General features: G+C 35.8%; 5 protein-coding genes across 16 annotated transcripts; 3 read left to right on the forward strand and 2 right to left on the reverse strand.

Moving 5' to 3' along the window:
- Positions 1-1,653: 1,653 nt before the first annotated feature.
- Positions 1,654-5,599, forward strand: LOC112184723. The gene is made up of 6 exons (XM_024322959.1): positions 1,654-3,582; positions 3,688-3,738; positions 3,908-3,962; positions 4,491-4,689; positions 4,782-4,884; positions 4,973-5,599. Exons 1-6 carry the CDS (start codon positions 1,654-1,656, stop codon positions 5,597-5,599), a joined length of 2,964 nt encoding a protein of 987 aa, XP_024178727.1.
- Positions 5,600-6,084: 485 nt separating this feature from the next.
- LOC112184724 lies at positions 6,085-11,455 on the forward strand. Of its 7 annotated transcripts, XM_040515483.1 has the most exons (13): positions 6,090-6,216; positions 6,350-6,445; positions 6,525-6,928; positions 7,409-7,816; positions 7,906-8,136; positions 8,215-8,307; positions 9,108-9,212; positions 9,299-9,830; positions 10,185-10,273; positions 10,363-10,450; positions 10,543-10,773; positions 10,861-10,962; positions 11,092-11,451. In XM_040515483.1, exons 4-8 carry the CDS (start codon positions 7,409-7,411, stop codon positions 9,824-9,826), a joined length of 1,365 nt encoding a protein of 454 aa, XP_040371417.1. In that variant the 5' UTR covers positions 6,090-6,216; positions 6,350-6,445; positions 6,525-6,928; the 3' UTR covers positions 9,827-9,830; positions 10,185-10,273; positions 10,363-10,450; positions 10,543-10,773; positions 10,861-10,962; positions 11,092-11,451. The 7 variants fall into 7 exon arrangements, with proteins under 7 accessions (XP_040371419.1, XP_040371417.1, XP_040371416.1 ...); XM_040515482.1 differs by having other exon boundaries at positions 10,543-11,453; XM_040515484.1 differs by having other exon boundaries at positions 6,538-6,928; positions 10,543-11,453.
- Positions 10,122-11,151, forward strand: LOC112189425 (IQ domain-containing protein IQM1-like). The gene is made up of 6 exons (XM_040513527.1): positions 10,122-10,127; positions 10,185-10,273; positions 10,363-10,450; positions 10,543-10,773; positions 10,861-10,962; positions 11,092-11,151. The coding sequence occupies exons 1-6, from the start codon at positions 10,122-10,124 to the stop codon at positions 11,149-11,151; spliced, it is 576 nt and encodes a 191-aa protein (XP_040369461.1).
- A 503-nt stretch (positions 11,456-11,958) lies between the features above and the next one.
- On the reverse strand, positions 11,959-16,031 carry LOC112184725. Of its 6 annotated transcripts, none has more exons than XM_040515682.1 (9): positions 15,900-16,026; positions 15,671-15,766; positions 15,188-15,451; positions 14,300-14,707; positions 13,980-14,210; positions 13,809-13,901; positions 12,904-13,008; positions 12,286-12,817; positions 11,959-12,153 (listed from the first exon to the last, which is right to left on the reverse strand). In XM_040515682.1, the coding sequence occupies exons 4-8, from the start codon at positions 14,705-14,707 to the stop codon at positions 12,290-12,292; spliced, it is 1,365 nt and encodes a 454-aa protein (XP_040371616.1). In that variant the 5' UTR covers positions 15,188-15,451; positions 15,671-15,766; positions 15,900-16,026; the 3' UTR covers positions 11,959-12,153; positions 12,286-12,289. The 6 variants fall into 6 exon arrangements, with proteins under 6 accessions (XP_040371616.1, XP_040371613.1, XP_040371612.1 ...); XM_040515679.1 differs by having other exon boundaries at positions 15,188-15,578; XM_040515678.1 differs by having other exon boundaries at positions 15,188-15,591.
- A 484-nt stretch (positions 16,032-16,515) lies between these two features.
- On the reverse strand, positions 16,516-20,465 carry LOC112184726. Its single transcript, XM_024322962.1, has 6 exons — positions 18,537-20,465; positions 18,381-18,431; positions 18,157-18,211; positions 17,426-17,624; positions 17,231-17,333; positions 16,516-17,142 (listed from the first exon to the last, which is right to left on the reverse strand). The coding sequence occupies exons 1-6, from the start codon at positions 20,463-20,465 to the stop codon at positions 16,516-16,518; spliced, it is 2,964 nt and encodes a 987-aa protein (XP_024178730.1).
- Positions 20,466-21,747: the final 1,282 nt, after the last annotated feature.

Here is a 21,747-nt window from a genome sequence, read left to right on the forward strand (position 1 = left end):
ATACACTTTTCTAAGTGTATCATTTGAGTAAAGCAAATGACACCCTTTTATATTTTTAGTATTCTTTGTTTTATGGGTACAGATAACAGTGACAAAATAAAAAATATAATCAATAAAAGTAAGTTAATACATTTATTAAAGACAAAAATCCGTATTCATTGCTAAATAAAATACTAAATTAATATATTATATTAAATATTCAGATAAGTATCTGATATAGATACGGTTAAGAGTGTGAAGTAATAATATCTAATTATTTATTGTATTTAATTTTTTCAAATTTACAAATTAATCATCTTTCCTTGCAATCCGTATTGCAAAAAGTATATGTGTCATTATTTTCTTGTGTTTTTATATTTAAAATGTTATTAGAGTTTTTGTATAATTAGTTAATGGGCATAATTGCAAAATAAACTATGCATATCTGTATCCATTAAATTGTCAAACATTTAATAAAAATTGATGGTTGTTTAAATATAATTATTAACCAGATTACTTTGCCATCATAATTATGAGTTTTAGTTTGCCGTATATCTATTATTTCTAATATATTAGGTGTAGATTGAGAATAAGTTTTCAAAAAAAAAAAAGTTTTAAATGTAGTGGTTAAAAGTCAAAATACAAATAAGATCCCAAATTCTTCTCTTACATACATATAATCGTATTTAATTTTTATTAGCCACGTTCCTTGTTTTCGTATCCAATATGGTAACTAATAGCTACAATTTCAATTTCCATATCCAATGCTAATTGTACACCTTTTACCGTATCCAATGTTAGTTACGCATTGACTTTCCAAATCCAATTCTAATTGTGCATTGGTGCACTTCCATATTCAATCGTATTGCAAAAAATATATGTTTCATTATTTTCTTATGTTTTTAGATTTAATATGTTATTAGAGTTTTAGTATTATAAGTTAATGGGCATAATTGCAAAATAAATTATGCAATATGTATCCATTAAATTGTCATACGTTTAGCAAAAATTGGTGGTATTTCAAGTATAATTATTAACCAGGTTTAATTCGCCGACATAATTATCCATTTTAATTTGCAGCATATCAATTATTTCTAATATATTAGGTGCAAATTGAGAATGAGTTAAAAAAAAAAAGTTTCAATTGAATTGACTTACAAATAAGATTCCATATTTTTCTCTAACATACGGATAATCATATTTAGTTTTTATTAGCCACGTTTCCTTGTTTTTGTATCCAATATGGTAACCAATAGCTACAATTTCAGTTTCCATATCCAATGCAAATTGTGCACCCTTTTCCATATCCAATGTTAATTATGCATTGATAACTTTCCAAATCCAATACTAATTGTGCACGGGAGCACTTCCATGTTTAATAACTGTGCACGTTGTGCACATCCAATGCAAACCACTCAATCACATTGATGTTGAGGTGCTATGAATTGAGGTTCAGGAAACAAAATTTAATCAAACAAATTTTCAGTTGAAAAAGAGATAGCATCGATCAACAAAAGGTATCAATTTTTATTCCAATTATTATTGACATCTGTTCATCGATTTTTTTTAGTATCATTTATGACTTTAGAAATCAATTTTTATTTTCACCAAAAACTAAATACTCATTCCTTTTGTTTTTCTATGCAGCTTGATAACAAATCTTTGATCAACAATATGGACAAGGAATGGATATTTTTAGATAAGCACACTGATGAATATAATGCTGGATTGCATGCATTCCTTAATTATGCCTTAGAGCATGCTTCTTTTGAAGGTACAATCAAGTGTCCATGTAAAAGGTGTCATAATGGCTACAATAGACTGCCTGCTGTTGTTGAGCAGCATCTTTGGGTGGATGGCATGGATCCAAAATATGTTAACATCCCCTGGACTGAGCATGGTGAGCATTTACCAGCTGCAGTTGATCATAATATGGCAGGGCCTTCATCATATCAACCAGATTTTAATTTGTCGGGACCGTCATCACATCAACCAGATTCTGATGTGCAAGATATGTTGCACGATGTATTTGGTATGTACGAAGGTGAAGATGATTTACTAGAACCAGCAGAGACTACTGAAGGTCCATCCTTGCCTAACGGCCCTACCCCTGATGCACAAAGATTTTACCAGCTTTTAGAAAAAGCTGACGCTGAATTATACCCTGGTGCAGGAAAAAAGATGTTTGATTTTTTGATAAAGCTGTATCAAATAAAAGCATTGAACAGTTGGAGTGATGTATCGTTCACACAGTTGCTTGAATTGTTAAAGGCTTATTTGCCCCCAGGGGAAACTCTTCCTGCTTCTTTCTATTTAACAAAAAAGTTCATCAAAAGTCTCGGGCTGACATACCAGAAAATCGATGCATGTCCAAACGATTGCATGTTATATTGGAAGGAATATGCTTCAAACACAGTTTGTCATGTATGTGGTACAAGTCGGTACAAAGAGAATACCTCCCCTACAAAGAAGGTACCAGCCAAGGTTTTGCGTTACTTTCCATTAGGGCCAAGGCTTCAAAGGTTGTACATGTCTCGCCACACCTCTGAATTTATGGTTTGGCATTCTGAAAAGAGACCACGAGATGGGGTTCTACGTCATCCAGCCGATTCTCTTGCTTGGGAAGAATTAGACAAAATTGACAATAATTTTGGCTCTGATGGTCGAAATGTTCGTTTGGGTCTAGCCAGTGACGGATTCAATCCTTTCGGTATGATGAGCTTGTCCCACAGTACTTGGCCTGTTATCGTTACTGTTTACAATCTCCCTCCTTGGTTATGCATGAAAAAGTCATACATGATGTTATCGTTGCTCATTCCAGGCCCTAAAAGTCCAGGGAATGACATAGATGTGTACCTGCAACCTTTGATAGATGAATTGAAAATTCTATGGATAGAATGGGTTCCTACGTATGATGCGTTCAAAAAAGAGGTTTTTCAGATGAGAGCTGCATTATTGTGGACTATAAATGACTTCCCAGCATATGCCATGTTGTCTGGATATAGCACAAAAGAATCTAAAGCTTGCCCAACTTGTGGTGAAGAGACTGATTCTTTTAGGTTGCATCACGGTAAGAAAGAAATCTACATGGGACATCGAAAGTGGCTGCCAGATAACCATATTTTTCGCACCTGGTATAATAACTTCAATGGATCAACTGAGCATCGTAAACCCCCTAAACCAATGACAGGTTTAGATTGTTTGAGGGCGTTAAGTGCATTGGAGTTCCAGTTTGGAAAGGGAAAGGAAACAAGCTCTAGTCGTAAAAGGAAACGAGTTCAAAATAATGATAACACAAAATACACAGGACCGTGGAGGAAGCAAAGTATTTTTTTTCAACTACCTTATTGGAAGGACTTATTATTGCGTCACAATATCGATGTCATGCATGTTGAGAAGAATGTTACAGAGAGTGTCATTGGGACTTTGCTTGGAATTGATGGAAAAAATAAAGATAGCTTAAAGGCACGCCTTGACATGGTCTTAATGGGTGTTAAGCATTCGCTCCATCCTGAGGCACGTGGTGACCGAACATGGCTACCCCCGGCGAAATACACTTTATCCAAAGACGAGAAGACACTAATGTGCAAAGTACTTGAGCCGGTTAGGGTGTCTGATGGATTTTCATCAAACATTCGTAGATGTGTAAGAGTTGATGAAAGAAAATTGGTTGGTCTTAAAAGTCATGATTGTCACATAATTATGCAGTATCTACTTCCAGTGGCCATCCGTCGTTCACTAAAACCGGACATAACCAAGGTATTATTGGAACTCAGTGCTTTTTTCAGACAATTATGTACCAAAGTTGGCACCGTAGACCATTTTCGCGCTTTGTCAAATCGGATTGCTGAAACACTTTGCAAATTAGAGATGATAATGCCACCATCTTTTTTTGATGTCATGGTACACCTTCTAATACACTTAGCAGACGAGGCAGCAATTGCAGGACCTGTGCAATTTCGATGGATGTACCCAATCGAAAGGTATGTCAAATAAATTTTTTGACGTCAAATAGCTTTTTTTTTTTAGAAACATTTATACGTTTTAATTTCTGATTTATATATGGAAAAAGAAATTTAGTTGTCGACGTATGTTATAGTTATATAGATATATTGACAACATGATATATATGTGTATCGGCACTAGCATTTAATTACATAAACAATTTGACTGTTAACATGCCATTCAATTTACTTTATAGTTACTTTACTAACGCTTGTGAATATATATATATATATATATATATATTTATAGCTACCCTATATATATCATATATATTTTGTTTATGATTGAGCTACAATTAATTTCACCATAAGGAGTGAATCTATGAATGATATCATAGCCAAGAATTAACCTTTTTTTTTTCTTTTTTCTTTTTCCTATTTTCTTTTGAGCCAGATACTTACATGACTTAAAAAAGTATGTACGCAATAGGAGTCGGCCTGAGGCAAGCATCGCAGAGGGTTATATAATTGAAGAATGTCTATCATTTTGCACAATGTATCTGTCAGATGGAGTTGAGTCAAAAAGAACAAGAATTGGTCGTAATGCTGATGACCCTGGAATTGTTCCTCGTGAAGGATTACCATTATTTGTCGGGATGGGACGATCTATAGAACCAGGACACGAGTTTACACTAACTGACCTTGAGTGGGAACGCGCACATACACATGTGTTGATAAATTGCCCAGAGATTAAGCAACATCTAGAGTAAGTTATTTAATAATAATTGTTCATTATTGTGCTACCATTGATTAAACATAATTCATGTATCACTAACCAATCATTGTTGACATTGTTAGCAACCATGTGGCAAACACACAGCGGACTAAGAATAGACGCACAACTTTGATGGAGGCTGAAAGACAAGCAAATAATACATTTTCGATATATTTTCAGGAATTGGTAAGATTTTTTTTTCCCATATAAAGCATATATTTCTATAACACTTGTGTCATATATACAAATGAAGCATCATATTTTAATAATACAGATTGAGAAAAGAGTACAACGAAAAGAATTTGTCGACCCAGACATTCGAGCCTTGGCTATAGGACCAGATAAAAAGGCAAGGCGATTCAACAAGTACATCATGAATGGGTTTCGCTTTTTTGTTAAATCTATTGATGCTCAATCAAATACTCAAAATTGCGGTGTGTTTGTTAAAGCTGGGGTGAGTAGCTATGCTACTGCGGGAGATCGTAGACCAAGAGATGGTGTAAAAGACTACTATGGTGTACTAACAGACATCATTGAGCTAGATTATCACCATGGTCGGAAAGTCTTATTATTCGATTGTGATTGGGCAGATAATAGAGTTCGCAATAGAGCCGTCAAAATGGATGAGTATGGCTTCATTTTGGTAAATTTTGATCATCTACTTCCTAAACCGGACACTCTCATTCTTGCATCACAATCAGTGCAATTTTTCTATGTTCAAGACCCAACTGAACCGAATTGGCACACAGTGATCCGAACCCGACCCAGAGATTTATTTGATATGGGCACAGACATAGAACCGGAGCCTTATGATGCCCAAAATTTGATTGTAGGGATTAACGATGACGGAATAGCAAGAACAGACATGGACGGTGTTCTAGTGAATGATGTTATAGAATGAAATTGAAGTAGTTGTTTTTTTTTTTTAACAAATTTTTTTTTTGGTAATTATTTTGTTGCAACTTTGGTACTGTTTAAAGGGTGTTATCTAGCAACCTTCGTAATTGGTAACCTCTTTTTAAATAATTGACTGATTAGAGGTACAGGTCTTTACCATTTTGGTTATTGAGTTATGTATATAAGGTTCTGTTGATTATTAAGCATGCAGAAATGGTTCATGATCAGCTTTGGACTTTTAAAGCTTTTGAATTGTTCGTGTGCAATGATTTCATTGGCCATTTAATATGCATTATTTGATCTACGTGATTATGGTGGCCCTGTTCTTGTATTCCAAAGCATACAAAAGAAAAAAAAATAAAAGAAGCTCAGGCCTGCTATTTACGTAATTATCCCCTCTACCTGTTTTCATCAAGTGCTGCCGTGTGGTTTTGATGGAGCTCTACGTGTTTGCTCCACACAGAGACAGTAAGGGTGCTGGAGGGAGAGAGACGGTAAAATCGCTTCTATTTGAGATCGGTCGGAGAGAGACAGTGTATAGCTTCCTTGGACATGATGAGCAGGTCTGGAGCTTTTGTGAGTTAAAGAGGAAGAACGCAGTACTACAACGAATTGATTGAGGTACAAACCTCTGTTTTTGTTTGCATTTTACAACTGGGTATATGGTGCATGATACATCGTGTTTCTCATACCCCTACCTGGGTTTTGTTAAAGGTTGGGGATTTACAGATTTGTAATATTGTATCGGTATCAGGTCCTATTATTTGTTATGATCTGGTTTGGATTCAATTTGATTATGATCTGTATTGTTATGGATTTTGAGGCAATGGAAGAGTATTGGGGAATGAAGGTATTACATTCTCAATTTGTTTAATTATTTGTTTATAGATTGTTCTTCATCATTAAATTTGATCAATATATCGTATTAGTGATATATTTCAGGAACAAGGCTCTCATGGTTGAGCCAACAAGGCAACAAGGCATCAATTTGCAGAACTGCTCATGTTGTTATCTTCACTTGCAAATACCCCATTTCCTCTGCCCTCATCTGAAATTGTCCCTTTTCTAGTTGGCATTCTAGAGTCAGATTCGAGCAATGTCGAAACCAAACAGTGGGGTGCACTTCACAACCTATCCACCATGTTGGACAATGCAGGAGATTTAGATTCCAATGGCGTAGTGGACACACTTTTGAAATTGTCCTCCGATAAAGAAATCTCTGAGAACGCTCTTGCAACATTGGGGAACTTGGTTGTGACCTTAATGGGGAAGAAGGCTATGGAAGAATCTTTTGTGCTTTTTCAAGCAGAGCGGAAAAAAAGAACCTGATGAGGTAGAAACTATATTCCTTTTATTTTATTCAGAAATCAACTAAATTGAATTATATAAAGAGGCTGTTTAGAGTTTGCAGTCAATTAGAAAACCACCACAGCTTCACGTTTTCAATTGGGGGACCTTCACGGGTGTAGAGAGCGGGACAAAATAGAGTGAGAGCGGGAGCAAAATGCCTGAAATCAAAAGGGAAACAATGGAAAAGAGAAATTGAGCGGGACAAAAGATTGTGTTGCCTCCAATTGTGTATTAAAATCCCTTCAAACTTTCAAATGGATAAGACGTGGTTCTGCTATGATACGCATATAAAACAACCACGTCTGTAGAAGTGGAGGTCAATTCCCTATCAGGTTTAACAATCAATTCTCCATCTCTCTCATCTCTCTGGTCTCAGTTGGAGGAGGTTTGCTTATCTCTGTTAATTACTATTCGTTTGGAGAATGGGTATGATTGTTTTTATTGATTTTTGTGGTTTTGACAGATGAGTCACCTATATGAGGATGAAGAGGATTACGAACAAAATGGATATGACGATAGTGAGACACAAGATGTTGGTGGCGACTTTAATATTCAACAAGACGACGACAGCGAGACACAAGATGTTGGTGGCATGTTTCATCAGCAAGATGACATCAATGTTTCGTCAGAGGCGACTGGGGGAATAAAGAAGCACCGTGGTCCAAACCAGAAGAATTGGGCAATGGAGGGTCGGGAAAAGCTCTTGTGGAATCGTTTTGGACTTCCTAAGGGTCCACGATTGAAGGTGGCAAGATTCTCAAGATTCTTGGGTATTTTGGCAAAAGACTTTACACTTTTTCCAATTAGTACACCTGACTACCGGAATTTCAATGCTAGTGACAATCTTGAAAGGGCTTGGAATCGTGTTAAGGTATATGTTGAATGTTTCAATCCTTTGTTAACATTGTCTTATATGTGACTTTCCATTATATTGTTGATGCGTGTAAACAATCTGTGCAGGAAACTATTGATTGGTCTAATCCTTGGGTTGCAAGTTTGGAAGGTAAAATCAAGAAAAGGGTGAAGAGCAAGTTAAATGAACGGTGGAAGCAATGGAAGTCTGAGTTGCGCAAAAAATGGTATAAACCATTCATGAACACACCACGTAGGTTTCAAAAGCCTAATGATGATCGTGTAAATGAGCGTCAATGGAAAATTTCTGTTGCAAACATGGACAAGAAGAAGCATCAGGTAAAAAGCAATTATTTCTTCTTCTTCATGTAGGCTAGATTTAATATTACTTACTGGTGTTCATATGTTGGAACACAGAGAATAGCAAGCATCAACAAAAGAAATCGGTCTCAAAAGAAGATGAACCAATCAACAGGGACTCGAACATATGCAAATGTCGCTCATGAATATGTAAGTGAAACTTCAGTGCATACCTTAAATGTTATGTTAGAACAACTTTAAGTCTATTCAACACTGGACAGAGCTATATCAAAGACTATATATGGACAGTAATAATTTCTTTTTCTTTGTTTCTGTTGGTAAAATCTTTAGTTTAAGTGATCTTTTGCTAGAGCATGTCCTAATTGATTATATCTGAAAGGATATTATCAGGTAGCCTGAAAGGATCGAGCTCCTCTGCATTGATTATATCTGTGAAGTTATGAACTTCATAATTGAAATATTCTAACTGTCAGATCGCTGCCACAGCAGCTTGTTTCATGTTTTGGGTTTTTCCTTCTCAAACCAATGTCAAACTCTGTTATCTACCAAATTGGAGGGGGAAAAAACCATAGGATTAGTTAGAGGATTATGATTTTATGAAATTCACATAGTTATTGCAGAGGAGCTCAATCCAACCTGCAAATGGCTAAAAGAGTACTGATCACCCAAATAAGACTTGAAGAAAACGTTGATACACCGTGTGAAGCTTTAAAGCTTGACTTGCAGGCTCTAGGGATTGTGCCACTGATTCAAAACTTTAACTTAAATCTTGTCACTGAAATCAAAATCAATACTTACTGCACTTTTGAGATATCTAGCTTTACTCTTTTGGGATTAATCTAAGTAGTAATTTTAAAACTTCTATGACACAAGATACAATAACATTTGTTTTCAACTCTTTGTATCTTTGTTTCTTCTCTCTCTTACCTGCCCACCTTCTTGTATATCTAGTCCATATTTTGAATATATATATACAATCTATTGCACAGGAAATTTCCCATGGTAAAGAGCCAGATAGGTGGGAGTTATTTAAATTAACTCATCAAAGGAAAGGGTCCCAAGAACCAATCGATGCAGCATCTGCAAAGGCAATTGTAAGCTAATTTATCTTTAGTTTTATTATACTTGTAGATATTTCGTGTCTCATTTCCTTATGGTCTATCCATTACATTTGTTGTAGGCGGATTTTGAAGAGGCTGAACAAAAGAGGCTAAGCATGAATGTTGACATCACTGCTCCAGAAATCCGTGAAGAAATGTATGCTGAAGTTCTTGGTAAGGAGAAGGGGAACAGAGTGAGAGGTGTTGGAGCAGGGGTTACTTGGGATGAAGTCCCTGGAATCCATGTTGAAGAGCGAGGAGTATCAAGAGAAGTGAAACAGTTGCGAGAGCAATTGGAAGAGCAAGCGAAAAAGGCACAAGAGAGAGAAGCACACATGATGGAGGAACTACAAAGCAAAATGGCTGACCAAACAAAACGGATGGAACAATTGCTTGAAGTAAGATGCGTAGAGATGGCACTCCAAAAAATGGGAGAGATGTTTAAACAATGCGGAATATCAGTGGATACACAAGAAGATGTCATGCAAACAATGTCTCAGTTTGCTCGTGACACGTCTCAAAGGCCGTCGACTGTTGTTTTTTCACCAGATGATGATGTCTACCGTCCTACAATGCCATTTGATTGCCCCAATATGCAAATTGATTAATCAAGTAAGTATATATTTATCTTATATATATATAAGACATTACTTCATATTTTCATATTTTCCTCATATTTTCCTCATTACTTCATTTAACGTAGTTGAATAAAGTTTCTGAATGATCTCGGGTCAGGTTGACAATATATACTACTGTATCTAGCATGGATTTTTCATTTATATTTTTTCATGTCAATACAGCATTTGGGAACCTGTAATAAGTTGCTGGCACTTTTAGTTGACTATTTAACTGAACTAAGCAAATTCCATTACTTGCATATATAATTATTTTCTTTGTATCGCAATGAGTGTGGGAGCTTTATCGTTACATGAATAAACTTGGTCTCCTTCTGTTTCTGCTGTACAGATTGATCCACGCCATCGTTATGGACAGAATCTGTACTTGTATTATGATGTGTGGTTTAATAGTGGGAGCTTTCAACCTTTCTTCTACTGGTAGAATTTTTGCAGAAACCAATTTCTCATTTTTGAGTTTTTTGTTGTGGCTTCTTTTGTGATCTTTTGTTGCTCCAACCAAAATGAAGGCTGGATGTTGGAGATGGCAAAGAAGTGAATCTCGACAAGTGCCCAAGAACTGAACTGCATCATCAATGCATTAAATACCTTGGACCAGTAAGTATTCAAATATAGTATGAAACAAAGGTGAAGCTTATTGGGTGATTTTGGTTAATGGTGTGTTTTCTGTATATATAATTTTCTTACAGAAAGAGAGGGATGCTTATGAAGTGATTGTGGAAAGTGGGAAGCTTATGTACAAACAAAGTGGGAACCTTGTGAATACTCCTGAAGGTTCTAAATGGATCTTTGTACTCAGCACATCAAGGAACATGTACGTAGGGGAGAAGAAGAAACGCCTTTTCCAGCACTCTAGTTTTCTAGCTGGAGGTGCCACCATTGCAGCCGGAAGACTGGTTGCTCTTAATGGGCTTCTTGAGGTGTGTTTCTCAATAGACAAGTTTCAACGTTAGATCAATAGTTTTCTTGCCATACATTTTAGAACCTCTTACTTACATTCTGTTCAGGCTGTATGGTCCTATAGCGGTCATTATTGCCCAACAGAAGAGAATTTCATGGAATTCATTAGTTTCTTAGAGGAGCTTCATGTGGACTTGACAGATGTTAAAGTAATTATTCTTAAACATTCATATTCATGGGGTACATTAACTGGCCTATATTTGGTGCTTAAGCTAGAGCATTGATTTCAAATCATCTTATTAACCTATCTAAATTATTCTTTTAATTGCTCTCTGCAGAAATATCCGATAGATGATGATATTCCACCTTCATCTGCTACCAAGAAAGAAATAAACTGAATCAGATTCTATTAAGAAGCATCCTCTTGAACATAACTCATCATCCTCATGATCTGCAAATATTAATTGATGTTGATGGTGCACACAGATTGTACATGCATAATTAACCTAGACATAGCGTAGGTAGTCCATGTTTCTTATATCTCACATTCTCACTTCTGTCACTACTAGCATATGCCTTATAGAACACTTTAATTTTTCTGTATCTTTTGCTCTAGAGAATATGGATAACCGTATCAAAAAGTCATTAGGTACGGTGCAGCCACGGAATGAAAAAGGGTATCCTCTATTGCAGGCTCTAGTAAGCAAAAGCCACGCTTTTGACTTTGGTGTCTCTATTTTTTATTTTATTTTAAATGTTATATTAATGTTTTTCTCTCTCTCTCTTTATTTTCTTTTAATTTATATTTATATATTAATCAAAATATAAAAATACTGATTTTATACGTATACGATACAAAATACCTTAATATTTCATTTAATATTATAAATTTTTATCTGACGTTAATTAAGCAAAAAATCAAAGAATCTTCTTCAGTATCCATTATGCGTTGGATACCCTATGATAAAGGTATCATTTGAATTTTTATATTAAAAAAAAATATTATTGAAACCTACCATTAATATTCAGAACAAATTTTTTTTATAAAAAAACCCGCTATTATGAAAATTCAAATTAGTAATAATCTAATATCTCATTATCAATTGTTTCATGATTACAACCATTATAACACCACTGCAAAGAAGAACCTCAATGAAATATTCACATTTAAAATCAAATCCACTAACATTTAAATTTTACCAGAAGTACATAAATAGTTTTGTTATTTATAAGGTCTACATAATTTGAAATAAATGCCAAATTCAAATCCTAATCTAGTACCGAATTGAAATCCTAACATGACATTGAATTGAAATCCTAATAGTCTTGAAGCAATGACCACCATCTCCACAAGATTAGCTCCCGTTCTTGTTGCATAATGGCTGATAGGGGCATGATTCCTAAACATATGGACCAAGTTAAAGACGAGTTACTACTCAGAAATAGCATATGTACAAAATCATAATATGAACTGTAAAAAAGTTCCAGATCCAATAAATATAGTCAAAATGCAAAGATAAATATATACTTACTTGATTAATCAATTTGCATATTGGGGCAATCAAATGGCATTGTAGGACGGTAGACATCATCATCTGGTGAAAAAACAACAGTCGACGGCCTTTGAGACGTGTCACGAGCAAACTGAGACATTGTTTGCATGACATCTTCTTGTGTATCCACTGATATTCCGCATTGTTTAAACATCTCTCCCATTTTTTGGAGTGCCATCTCTACGCATCTTACTTCAAGCAATTGTTCCATCCGTTTTGTTTGGTCAGCCATTTTGCTTTGTAGTTCCTCCATCATGTGTGCTTCTCTCTCTTGTGCCTTTTTCGCTTGCTCTTCCAATTGCTCTCGCAACTGTTTCACTTCTCTTGATACTCCTCGCTCTTCAACATGGATTCCAGGGACTTCATCCCAAGTAACCCCTGCTCCAACACCTCTCACTCTGTTCCCCTTCTCCTTACCAAGAACTTCAGCATACATTTCTTCACGGATTTCTGGAGCAGTGATGTCAACATTCATGCTTAGCCTCTTTTGTTCAGCCTCTTCAAAATCCGCCTACAACAAATGTAATGGATAGACCATAAGGAAATGAGACACGAAATATCTACAAGTATAATAAAACTAAAGATAAATTAGCTTACAATTGCCTTTGCAGATGCTGCATCGATTGGTTCTTGGGACCCTTTCCTTTGATGAGTTAATTTAAATAACTCCCACCTATCTGGCTCTTTACCATGGGAAATTTCCTGTGCAATAGATTGTATATATATATTCAAAATATGGACTAGATATACAAGAAGGTGGGCAGGTAAGAGAGAGAAGAAACAAAGATACAAAGAGTTGAAAACAAATGTTATTGTATCTTGTGTCATAGAAGTTTTAAAATTACTACTTAGATTAATCCCAAAAGAGTAAAGCTAGATATCTCAAAAGTGCAGTAAGTATTGATTTTGATTTCAGTGACAAGATTTAAGTTAAAGTTTTGAATCAGTGGCACAATCCCTAGAGCCTGCAAGTCAAGCTTTAAAGCTTCACACGGTGTATCAACGTTTTCTTCAAGTCTTATTTGGGTGATCAGTACTCTTTTAGCCATTTGCAGGTTGGATTGAGCTCCTCTGCAATAACTATGTGAATTTCATAAAATCATAATCCTCTAACTAATCCTATGGTTTTTTCCCCCTCCAATTTGGTAGATAACAGAGTTTGACATTGGTTTGAGAAGGAAAAACCCAAAACATGAAACAAGCTGCTGTGGCAGCGATCTGACAGTTAGAATATTTCAATTATGAAGTTCATAACTTCACAGATATAATCAATGCAGAGGAGCTCGATCCTTTCAGGCTACCTGATAATATCCTTTCAGATATAATCAATTAGGACATGCTCTAGCAAAAGATCACTTAAACTAAAGATTTTACCAACAGAAACAAAGAAAAAGAAATTATTACTGTCCATATATAGTCTTTGATATAGCTCTGTCCAGTGTTGAATAGACTTAAAGTTGTTCTAACATAACATTTAAGGTATGCACTGAAGTTTCACTTACATATTCATGAGCGACATTTGCATATGTTCGAGTCCCTGTTGATTGGTTCATCTTCTTTTGAGACCGATTTCTTTTGTTGATGCTTGCTATTCTCTGTGTTCCAACATATGAACACCAGTAAGTAATATTAAATCTAGCCTACATGAAGAAGAAGAAATAATTGCTTTTTACCTGATGCTTCTTCTTGTCCATGTTTGCAACAGAAATTTTCCATTGACGCTCATTTACACGATCATCATTAGGCTTTTGAAACCTACGTGGTGTGTTCATGAATGGTTTATACCATTTTTTGCGCAACTCAGACTTCCATTGCTTCCACCGTTCATTTAACTTGCTCTTCACCCTTTTCTTGATTTTACCTTCCAAACTTGCAACCCAAGGATTAGACCAATCAATAGTTTCCTGCACAGATTGTTTACACGCATCAACAATATAATGGAAAGTCACATATAAGACAATGTTAACAAAGGATTGAAACATTCAACATATACCTTAACACGATTCCAAGCCCTTTCAAGATTGTCACTAGCATTGAAATTCCGGTAGTCAGGTGTACTAATTGGAAAAAGTGTAAAGTCTTTTGCCAAAATACCCAAGAATCTTGAGAATCTTGCCACCTTCAATCGTGGACCCTTAGGAAGTCCAAAACGATTCCACAAGAGCTTTTCCCGACCCTCCATTGCCCAATTCTTCTGGTTTGGACCACGGTGCTTCTTTATTCCCCCAGTCGCCTCTGACGAAACATTGATGTCATCTTGCTGATGAAACATGCCACCAACATCTTGTGTCTCGCTGTCGTCGTCTTGTTGAATATTAAAGTCGCCACCAACATCTTGTGTCTCACTATCGTCATATCCATTTTGTTCGTAATCCTCTTCATCCTCATATAGGTGACTCATCTGTCAAAACCACAAAAATCAATAAAAACAATCATACCCATTCTCCAAACGAATAGTAATTAACAGAGATAAGCAAACCTCCTCCAACTGAGACCAGAGAGATGAGAGAGATGGAGAATTGATTGTTAAACCTGATAGGGAATTGACCTCCACTTCTACAGACGTGGTTGTTTTATATGCGTATCATAGCAGAACCACGTCTTATCCATTTGAAAGTTTGAAGGGATTTTAATACACAATTGGAGGCAACACAATCTTTTGTCCCGCTCAATTTCTCTTTTCCATTGTTTCCCTTTTGATTTCAGGCATTTTGCTCCCGCTCTCACTCTATTTTGTCCCGCTCTCTACACCCGTGAAGGTCCCCCAATTGAAAACGTGAAGCTGTGGTGGTTTTCTAATTGACTGCAAACTCTAAACAGCCTCTTTATATAATTCAATTTAGTTGATTTCTGAATAAAATAAAAGGAATATAGTTTCTACCTCATCAGGTTCTTTTTTTCCGCTCTGCTTGAAAAAGCACAAAAGATTCTTCCATAGCCTTCTTCCCCATTAAGGTCACAACCAAGTTCCCCAATGTTGCAAGAGCGTTCTCAGAGATTTCTTTATCGGAGGACAATTTCAAAAGTGTGTCCACTACGCCATTGGAATCTAAATCTCCTGCATTGTCCAACATGGTGGATAGGTTGTGAAGTGCACCCCACTGTTTGGTTTCGACATTGCTCGAATCTGACTCTAGAATGCCAACTAGAAAAGGGACAATTTCAGATGAGGGCAGAGGAAATGGGGTATTTGCAAGTGAAGATAACAACATGAGCAGTTCTGCAAATTGATGCCTTGTTGCCTTGTTGGCTCAACCATGAGAGCCTTGTTCCTGAAATATATCACTAATACGATATATTGATCAAATTTAATGATGAAGAACAATCTATAAACAAATAATTAAACAAATTGAGAATGTAATACCTTCATTCCCCAATACTCTTCCATTGCCTCAAAATCCATAACAATACAGATCATAATCAAATTGAATCCAAACCAGATCATAACAAATAATAGGACCTGATACCGATACAATATTACAAATCTGTAAATCCCCAACCTTTAACAAAACCCAGGTAGGGGTATGAGAAACACGATGTATCATGCACCATATACCCAGTTGTAAAATGCAAACAAAAACAGAGGTTTGTACCTCAATCAATTCGTTGTAGTACTGCGTTCTTCCTCTTTAACTCACAAAAGCTCCAGACCTGCTCATCATGTCCAAGGAAGCTATACACTGTCTCTCTCCGACCGATCTCAAATAGAAGCGATTTTACCGTCTCTCTCCCTCCAGCACCCTTACTGTCTCTGTGTGGAGCAAACACGTAGAGCTCCATCAAAACCACACGGCAGCACTTGATGAAAACAGGTAGAGGGGATAATTACGTAAATAGCAGGCCTGAGCTTCTTTTATTTTTTTTTCTTTTGTATGCTTTGGAATACAAGAACAGGGCCACCATAATCACGTAGATCAAATAATGCATATTAAATGGCCAATGAAATCATTGCACACGAACAATTCAAAAGCTTTAAAAGTCCAAAGCTGATCATGAACCATTTCTGCATGCTTAATAATCAACAGAACCTTATATACATAACTCAATAACCAAAATGGTAAAGACCTGTACCTCTAATCAGTCAATTATTTAAAAAGAGGTTACCAATTACGAAGGTTGCTAGATAACACCCTTTAAACAGTACCAAAGTTGCAACAAAATAATTACCAAAAAAAAAATTTGTTAAAAAAAAAAACAACTACTTCAATTTCATTCTATGACATCATTCACTAGAACACCGTCCATGTCTGTTCTTGCTATTCCGTCATCGTTAATCCCTACAATCAAATTTTGGGCATCATAAGGCTCCGGTTCTATGTCTGTGCCCATATCAAATAAATCTCTGGGTCGGGTTCGGATCACTGTGTGCCAATTCGGTTCAGTTGGGTCTTGAACATAGAAAAATTGCACTGATTGTGATGCAAGAATGAGAGTGTCCGGTTTAGGAAGTAGATGATCAAAATTTACCAAAATGAAGCCATACTCATCCATTTTGACGGCTCTATTGCGAACTCTATTATCTGCCCAATCACAATCGAATAATAAGACTTTCCGACCATGGTGATAATCTAGCTCAATGATGTCTGTTAGTACACCATAGTAGTCTTTTACACCATCTCTTGGTCTACGATCTCCCGCAGTAGCATAGCTACTCACCCCAGCTTTAACAAACACACCGCAATTTTGAGTATTTGATTGAGCATCAATAGATTTAACAAAAAAGCGAAACCCATTCATGATGTACTTGTTGAATCGCCTTGCCTTTTTATCTGGTCCTATAGCCAAGGCTCGAATGTCTGGGTCGACAAATTCTTTTCGTTGTACTCTTTTCTCAATCTGTATTATTAAAATATGATGCTTCATTTGTATATATGACACAAGTGTTATAGAAATATATGCTTTATATGGGAAAAAAAAATCTTACCAATTCCTGAAAATATATCGAAAATGTATTATTTGCTTGTCTTTCAGCCTCCATCAAAGTTGTGCGTCTATTCTTAGTCCGCTGTGTGTTTGCCACATGGTTGCTAACAATGTCAACAATGATTGGTTAGTGATACATGAATTATGTTTAATCAATGGTAGCACAATAATGAACAATTATTATTAAATAACTTACTCTAGATGTTGCTTAATCTCTGGGCAATTTATCAACACATGTGTATGTGCGCGTTCCCACTCAAGGTCAGTTAGTGTAAACTCGTGTCCTGGTTCTATAGATCGTCCCATCCCGACAAATAATGGTAATCCTTCACGAGGAACAATTCCAGGGTCATCAGCATTACGACCAATTCTTGTTCTTTTTGACTCAACTCCATCTGACAGATACATTGTGCAAAATGATAGACATTCTTCAATTATATAACCCTCTGCGATGCTTGCCTCAGGCCGACTCCTATTGCGTACATACTTTTTTAAGTCATGTAAGTATCTGGCTCAAAAGAAAATAGGAAAAAGAAAAAAGAAAAAAAAAGGTTAATTCTTGGCTATGATATCATTCATAGATTCACTCCTTATGGTGAAATTAATTGTAGCTCAATCATAAACAAAATATATATGATATATATAGGGTAGCTATAAATATATATATATATATATATATATATATATATTCACAAGCGTTAGTAAAGTAACTATAAAGTAAATTGAATGGCATGTTAACAGTCAAATTGTTTATGTAATTAAATGCTAGTGCCGATACACATATATATCATGTTGTCAATATATCTATATAACTATAACATACGTCGACAACTAAATTTCTTTTTCCATATATAAATCAGAAATTAAAACGTATAAATGTTTCTAAAAAAAAAAGCTATTTGACGTCAAAAAATTTATTTGACATACCTTTCGATTGGGTACATCCATCGAAATTGCACAGGTCCTGCAATTGCTGCCTCGTCTGCTAAGTGTATTAGAAGGTGTACCATGACATCAAAAAAAGATGGTGGCATTATCATCTCTAATTTGCAAAGTGTTTCAGCAATCCGATTTGACAAAGCGCGAAAATGGTCTACGGTGCCAACTTTGGTACATAATTGTCTGAAAAAAGCACTGAGTTCCAATAATACCTTGGTTATGTCCGGTTTTAGTGAACGACGGATGGCCACTGGAAGTAGATACTGCATAATTATGTGACAATCATGACTTTTAAGACCAACCAATTTTCTTTCATCAACTCTTACACATCTACGAATGTTTGATGAAAATCCATCAGACACCCTAACCGGCTCAAGTACTTTGCACATTAGTGTCTTCTCGTCTTTGGATAAAGTGTATTTCGCCGGGGGTAGCCATGTTCGGTCACCACGTGCCTCAGGATGGAGCGAATGCTTAACACCCATTAAGACCATGTCAAGGCGTGCCTTTAAGCTATCTTTATTTTTTCCATCAATTCCAAGCAAAGTCCCAATGACACTCTCTGTAACATTCTTCTCAACATGCATGACATCGATATTGTGACGCAATAATAAGTCCTTCCAATAAGGTAGTTGAAAAAAAATACTTTGCTTCCTCCACGGTCCTGTGTATTTTGTGTTATCATTATTTTGAACTCGTTTCCTTTTACGACTAGAGCTTGTTTCCTTTCCCTTTCCAAACTGGAACTCCAATGCACTTAACGCCCTCAAACAATCTAAACCTGTCATTGGTTTAGGGGGTTTACGATGCTCAGTTGATCCATTGAAGTTATTATACCAGGTGCGAAAAATATGGTTATCTGGCAGCCACTTTCGATGTCCCATGTAGATTTCTTTCTTACCGTGATGCAACCTAAAAGAATCAGTCTCTTCACCACAAGTTGGGCAAGCTTTAGATTCTTTTGTGCTATATCCAGACAACATGGCATATGCTGGGAAGTCATTTATAGTCCACAATAATGCAGCTCTCATCTGAAAAACCTCTTTTTTGAACGCATCATACGTAGGAACCCCTTCTATCCATAGAATTTTCAATTCATCTATCAAAGGTTGCAGGTACACATCTATGTCATTCCCTGGACTTTTAGGGCCTGGAATGAGCAACGATAACATCATGTATGACTTTTTCATGCATAACCAAGGAGGGAGATTGTAAACAGTAACGATAACAGGCCAAGTACTGTGGGACAAGCTCATCATACCGAAAGGATTGAATCCGTCACTGGCTAGACCCAAACGAACATTTCGACCATCAGAGCCAAAATTATTGTCAATTTTGTCTAATTCTTCCCAAGCAAGAGAATCGGCTGGATGACGTAGAACCCCATCTCGTGGTCTCTTTTCAGAATGCCAAACCATAAATTCAGAGGTGTGGCGAGACATGTACAACCTTTGAAGCCTTGGCCCTAATGGAAAGTAACGCAAAACCTTGGCTGGTACCTTCTTTGTAGGGGAGGTATTCTCTTTGTACCGACTTGTACCACATACATGACAAACTGTGTTTGAAGCATATTCCTTCCAATATAACATGCAATCGTTTGGACATGCATCGATTTTCTGGTATGTCAGCCCGAGACTTTTGATGAACTTTTTTGTTAAATAGAAAGAAGCAGGAAGAGTTTCCCCTGGGGGCAAATAAGCCTTTAACAATTCAAGCAACTGTGTGAACGATACATCACTCCAACTGTTCAATGCTTTTATTTGATACAGCTTTATCAAAAAATCAAACATCTTTTTTCCTGCACCAGGGTATAATTCAGCGTCAGCTTTTTCTAAAAGCTGGTAAAATCTTTGTGCATCAGGGGTAGGGCCGTTAGGCAAGGATGGACCTTCAGTAGTCTCTGCTGGTTCTAGTAAATCATCTTCACCTTCGTACATACCAAATACATCGTGCAACATATCTTGCACATCAGAATCTGGTTGATGTGATGACGGTCCCGACAAATTAAAATCTGGTTGATATGATGAAGGCCCTGCCATATTATGATCAACTGCAGCTGGTAAATGCTCACCATGCTCAGTCCAGGGGATGTTAACATATTTTGGATCCATGCCATCCACCCAAAGATGCTGCTCAACAACAGCAGGCAGTCTATTGTAGCCATTATGACACCTTTTACATGGACACTTGATTGTACCTTCAAAAGAAGCATGCTCTAAGGCATAATTAAGGAATGCATGCAATCCAGCATTATATTCATCAGTGTGCTTATCTAAAAATATCCATTCCTTGTCCATATTGTTGATCAAAGATTTGTTATCAAGCTGCATAGAAAAACAAAAGGAATGAGTATTTAGTTTTTGGTGAAAATAAAAATTGATTTCTAAAGTCATAAATGATACTAAAAAAAATCGATGAACAGATGTCAATAATAATTGGAATAAAAATTGATACCTTTTGTTGATCGATGCTATCTCTTTTTCAACTGAAAATTTGTTTGATTAAATTTTGTTTCCTGAACCTCAATTCATAGCACCTCAACATCAATGTGATTGAGTGGTTTGCATTGGATGTGCACAACGTGCACAGTTATTAAACATGGAAGTGCTCCCGTGCACAATTAGTATTGGATTTGGAAAGTTATCAATGCATAATTAACATTGGATATGGAAAAGGGTGCACAATTTGCATTGGATATGGAAACTGAAATTGTAGCTATTGGTTACCATATTGGATACAAAAACAAGGAAACGTGGCTAATAAAAACTAAATATGATTATCCGTATGTTAGAGAAAAATATGGAATCTTATTTGTAAGTCAATTCAATTGAAACTTTTTTTTTTTAACTCATTCTCAATTTGCACCTAATATATTAGAAATAATTGATATGCTGCAAATTAAAATGGATAATTATGTCGGCGAATTAAACCTGGTTAATAATTATACTTGAAATACCACCAATTTTTGCTAAACGTATGACAATTTAATGGATACATATTGCATAATTTATTTTGCAATTATGCCCATTAACTTATAATACTAAAACTCTAATAACATATTAAATCTAAAAACATAAGAAAATAATGAAACATATATTTTTTGCAATACGATTGAATATGGAAGTGCACCAATGCACAATTAGAATTGGATTTGGAAAGTCAATGCGTAACTAACATTGGATACGGTAAAAGGTGTACAATTAGCATTGGATATGGAAATTGAAATTGTAGCTATTAGTTACCATATTGGATACGAAAACAAGGAACGTGGCTAATAAAAATTAAATACGATTATATGTATGTAAGAGAAGAATTTGGGATCTTATTTGTATTTTGACTTTTAACCACTACATTTAAAACTTTTTTTTTTTTGAAAACTTATTCTCAATCTACACCTAATATATTAGAAATAATAGATATACGGCAAACTAAAACTCATAATTATGATGGCAAAGTAATCTGGTTAATAATTATATTTAAACAACCATCAATTTTTATTAAATGTTTGACAATTTAATGGATACAGATATGCATAGTTTATTTTGCAATTATGCCCATTAACTAATTATACAAAAACTC

Source organism: Rosa chinensis, chromosome 2, assembly GCF_002994745.2.
Source record: "Rosa chinensis cultivar Old Blush chromosome 2, RchiOBHm-V2, whole genome shotgun sequence".
Taxonomy (NCBI): domain Eukaryota; kingdom Viridiplantae; phylum Streptophyta; class Magnoliopsida; order Rosales; family Rosaceae; genus Rosa; species Rosa chinensis.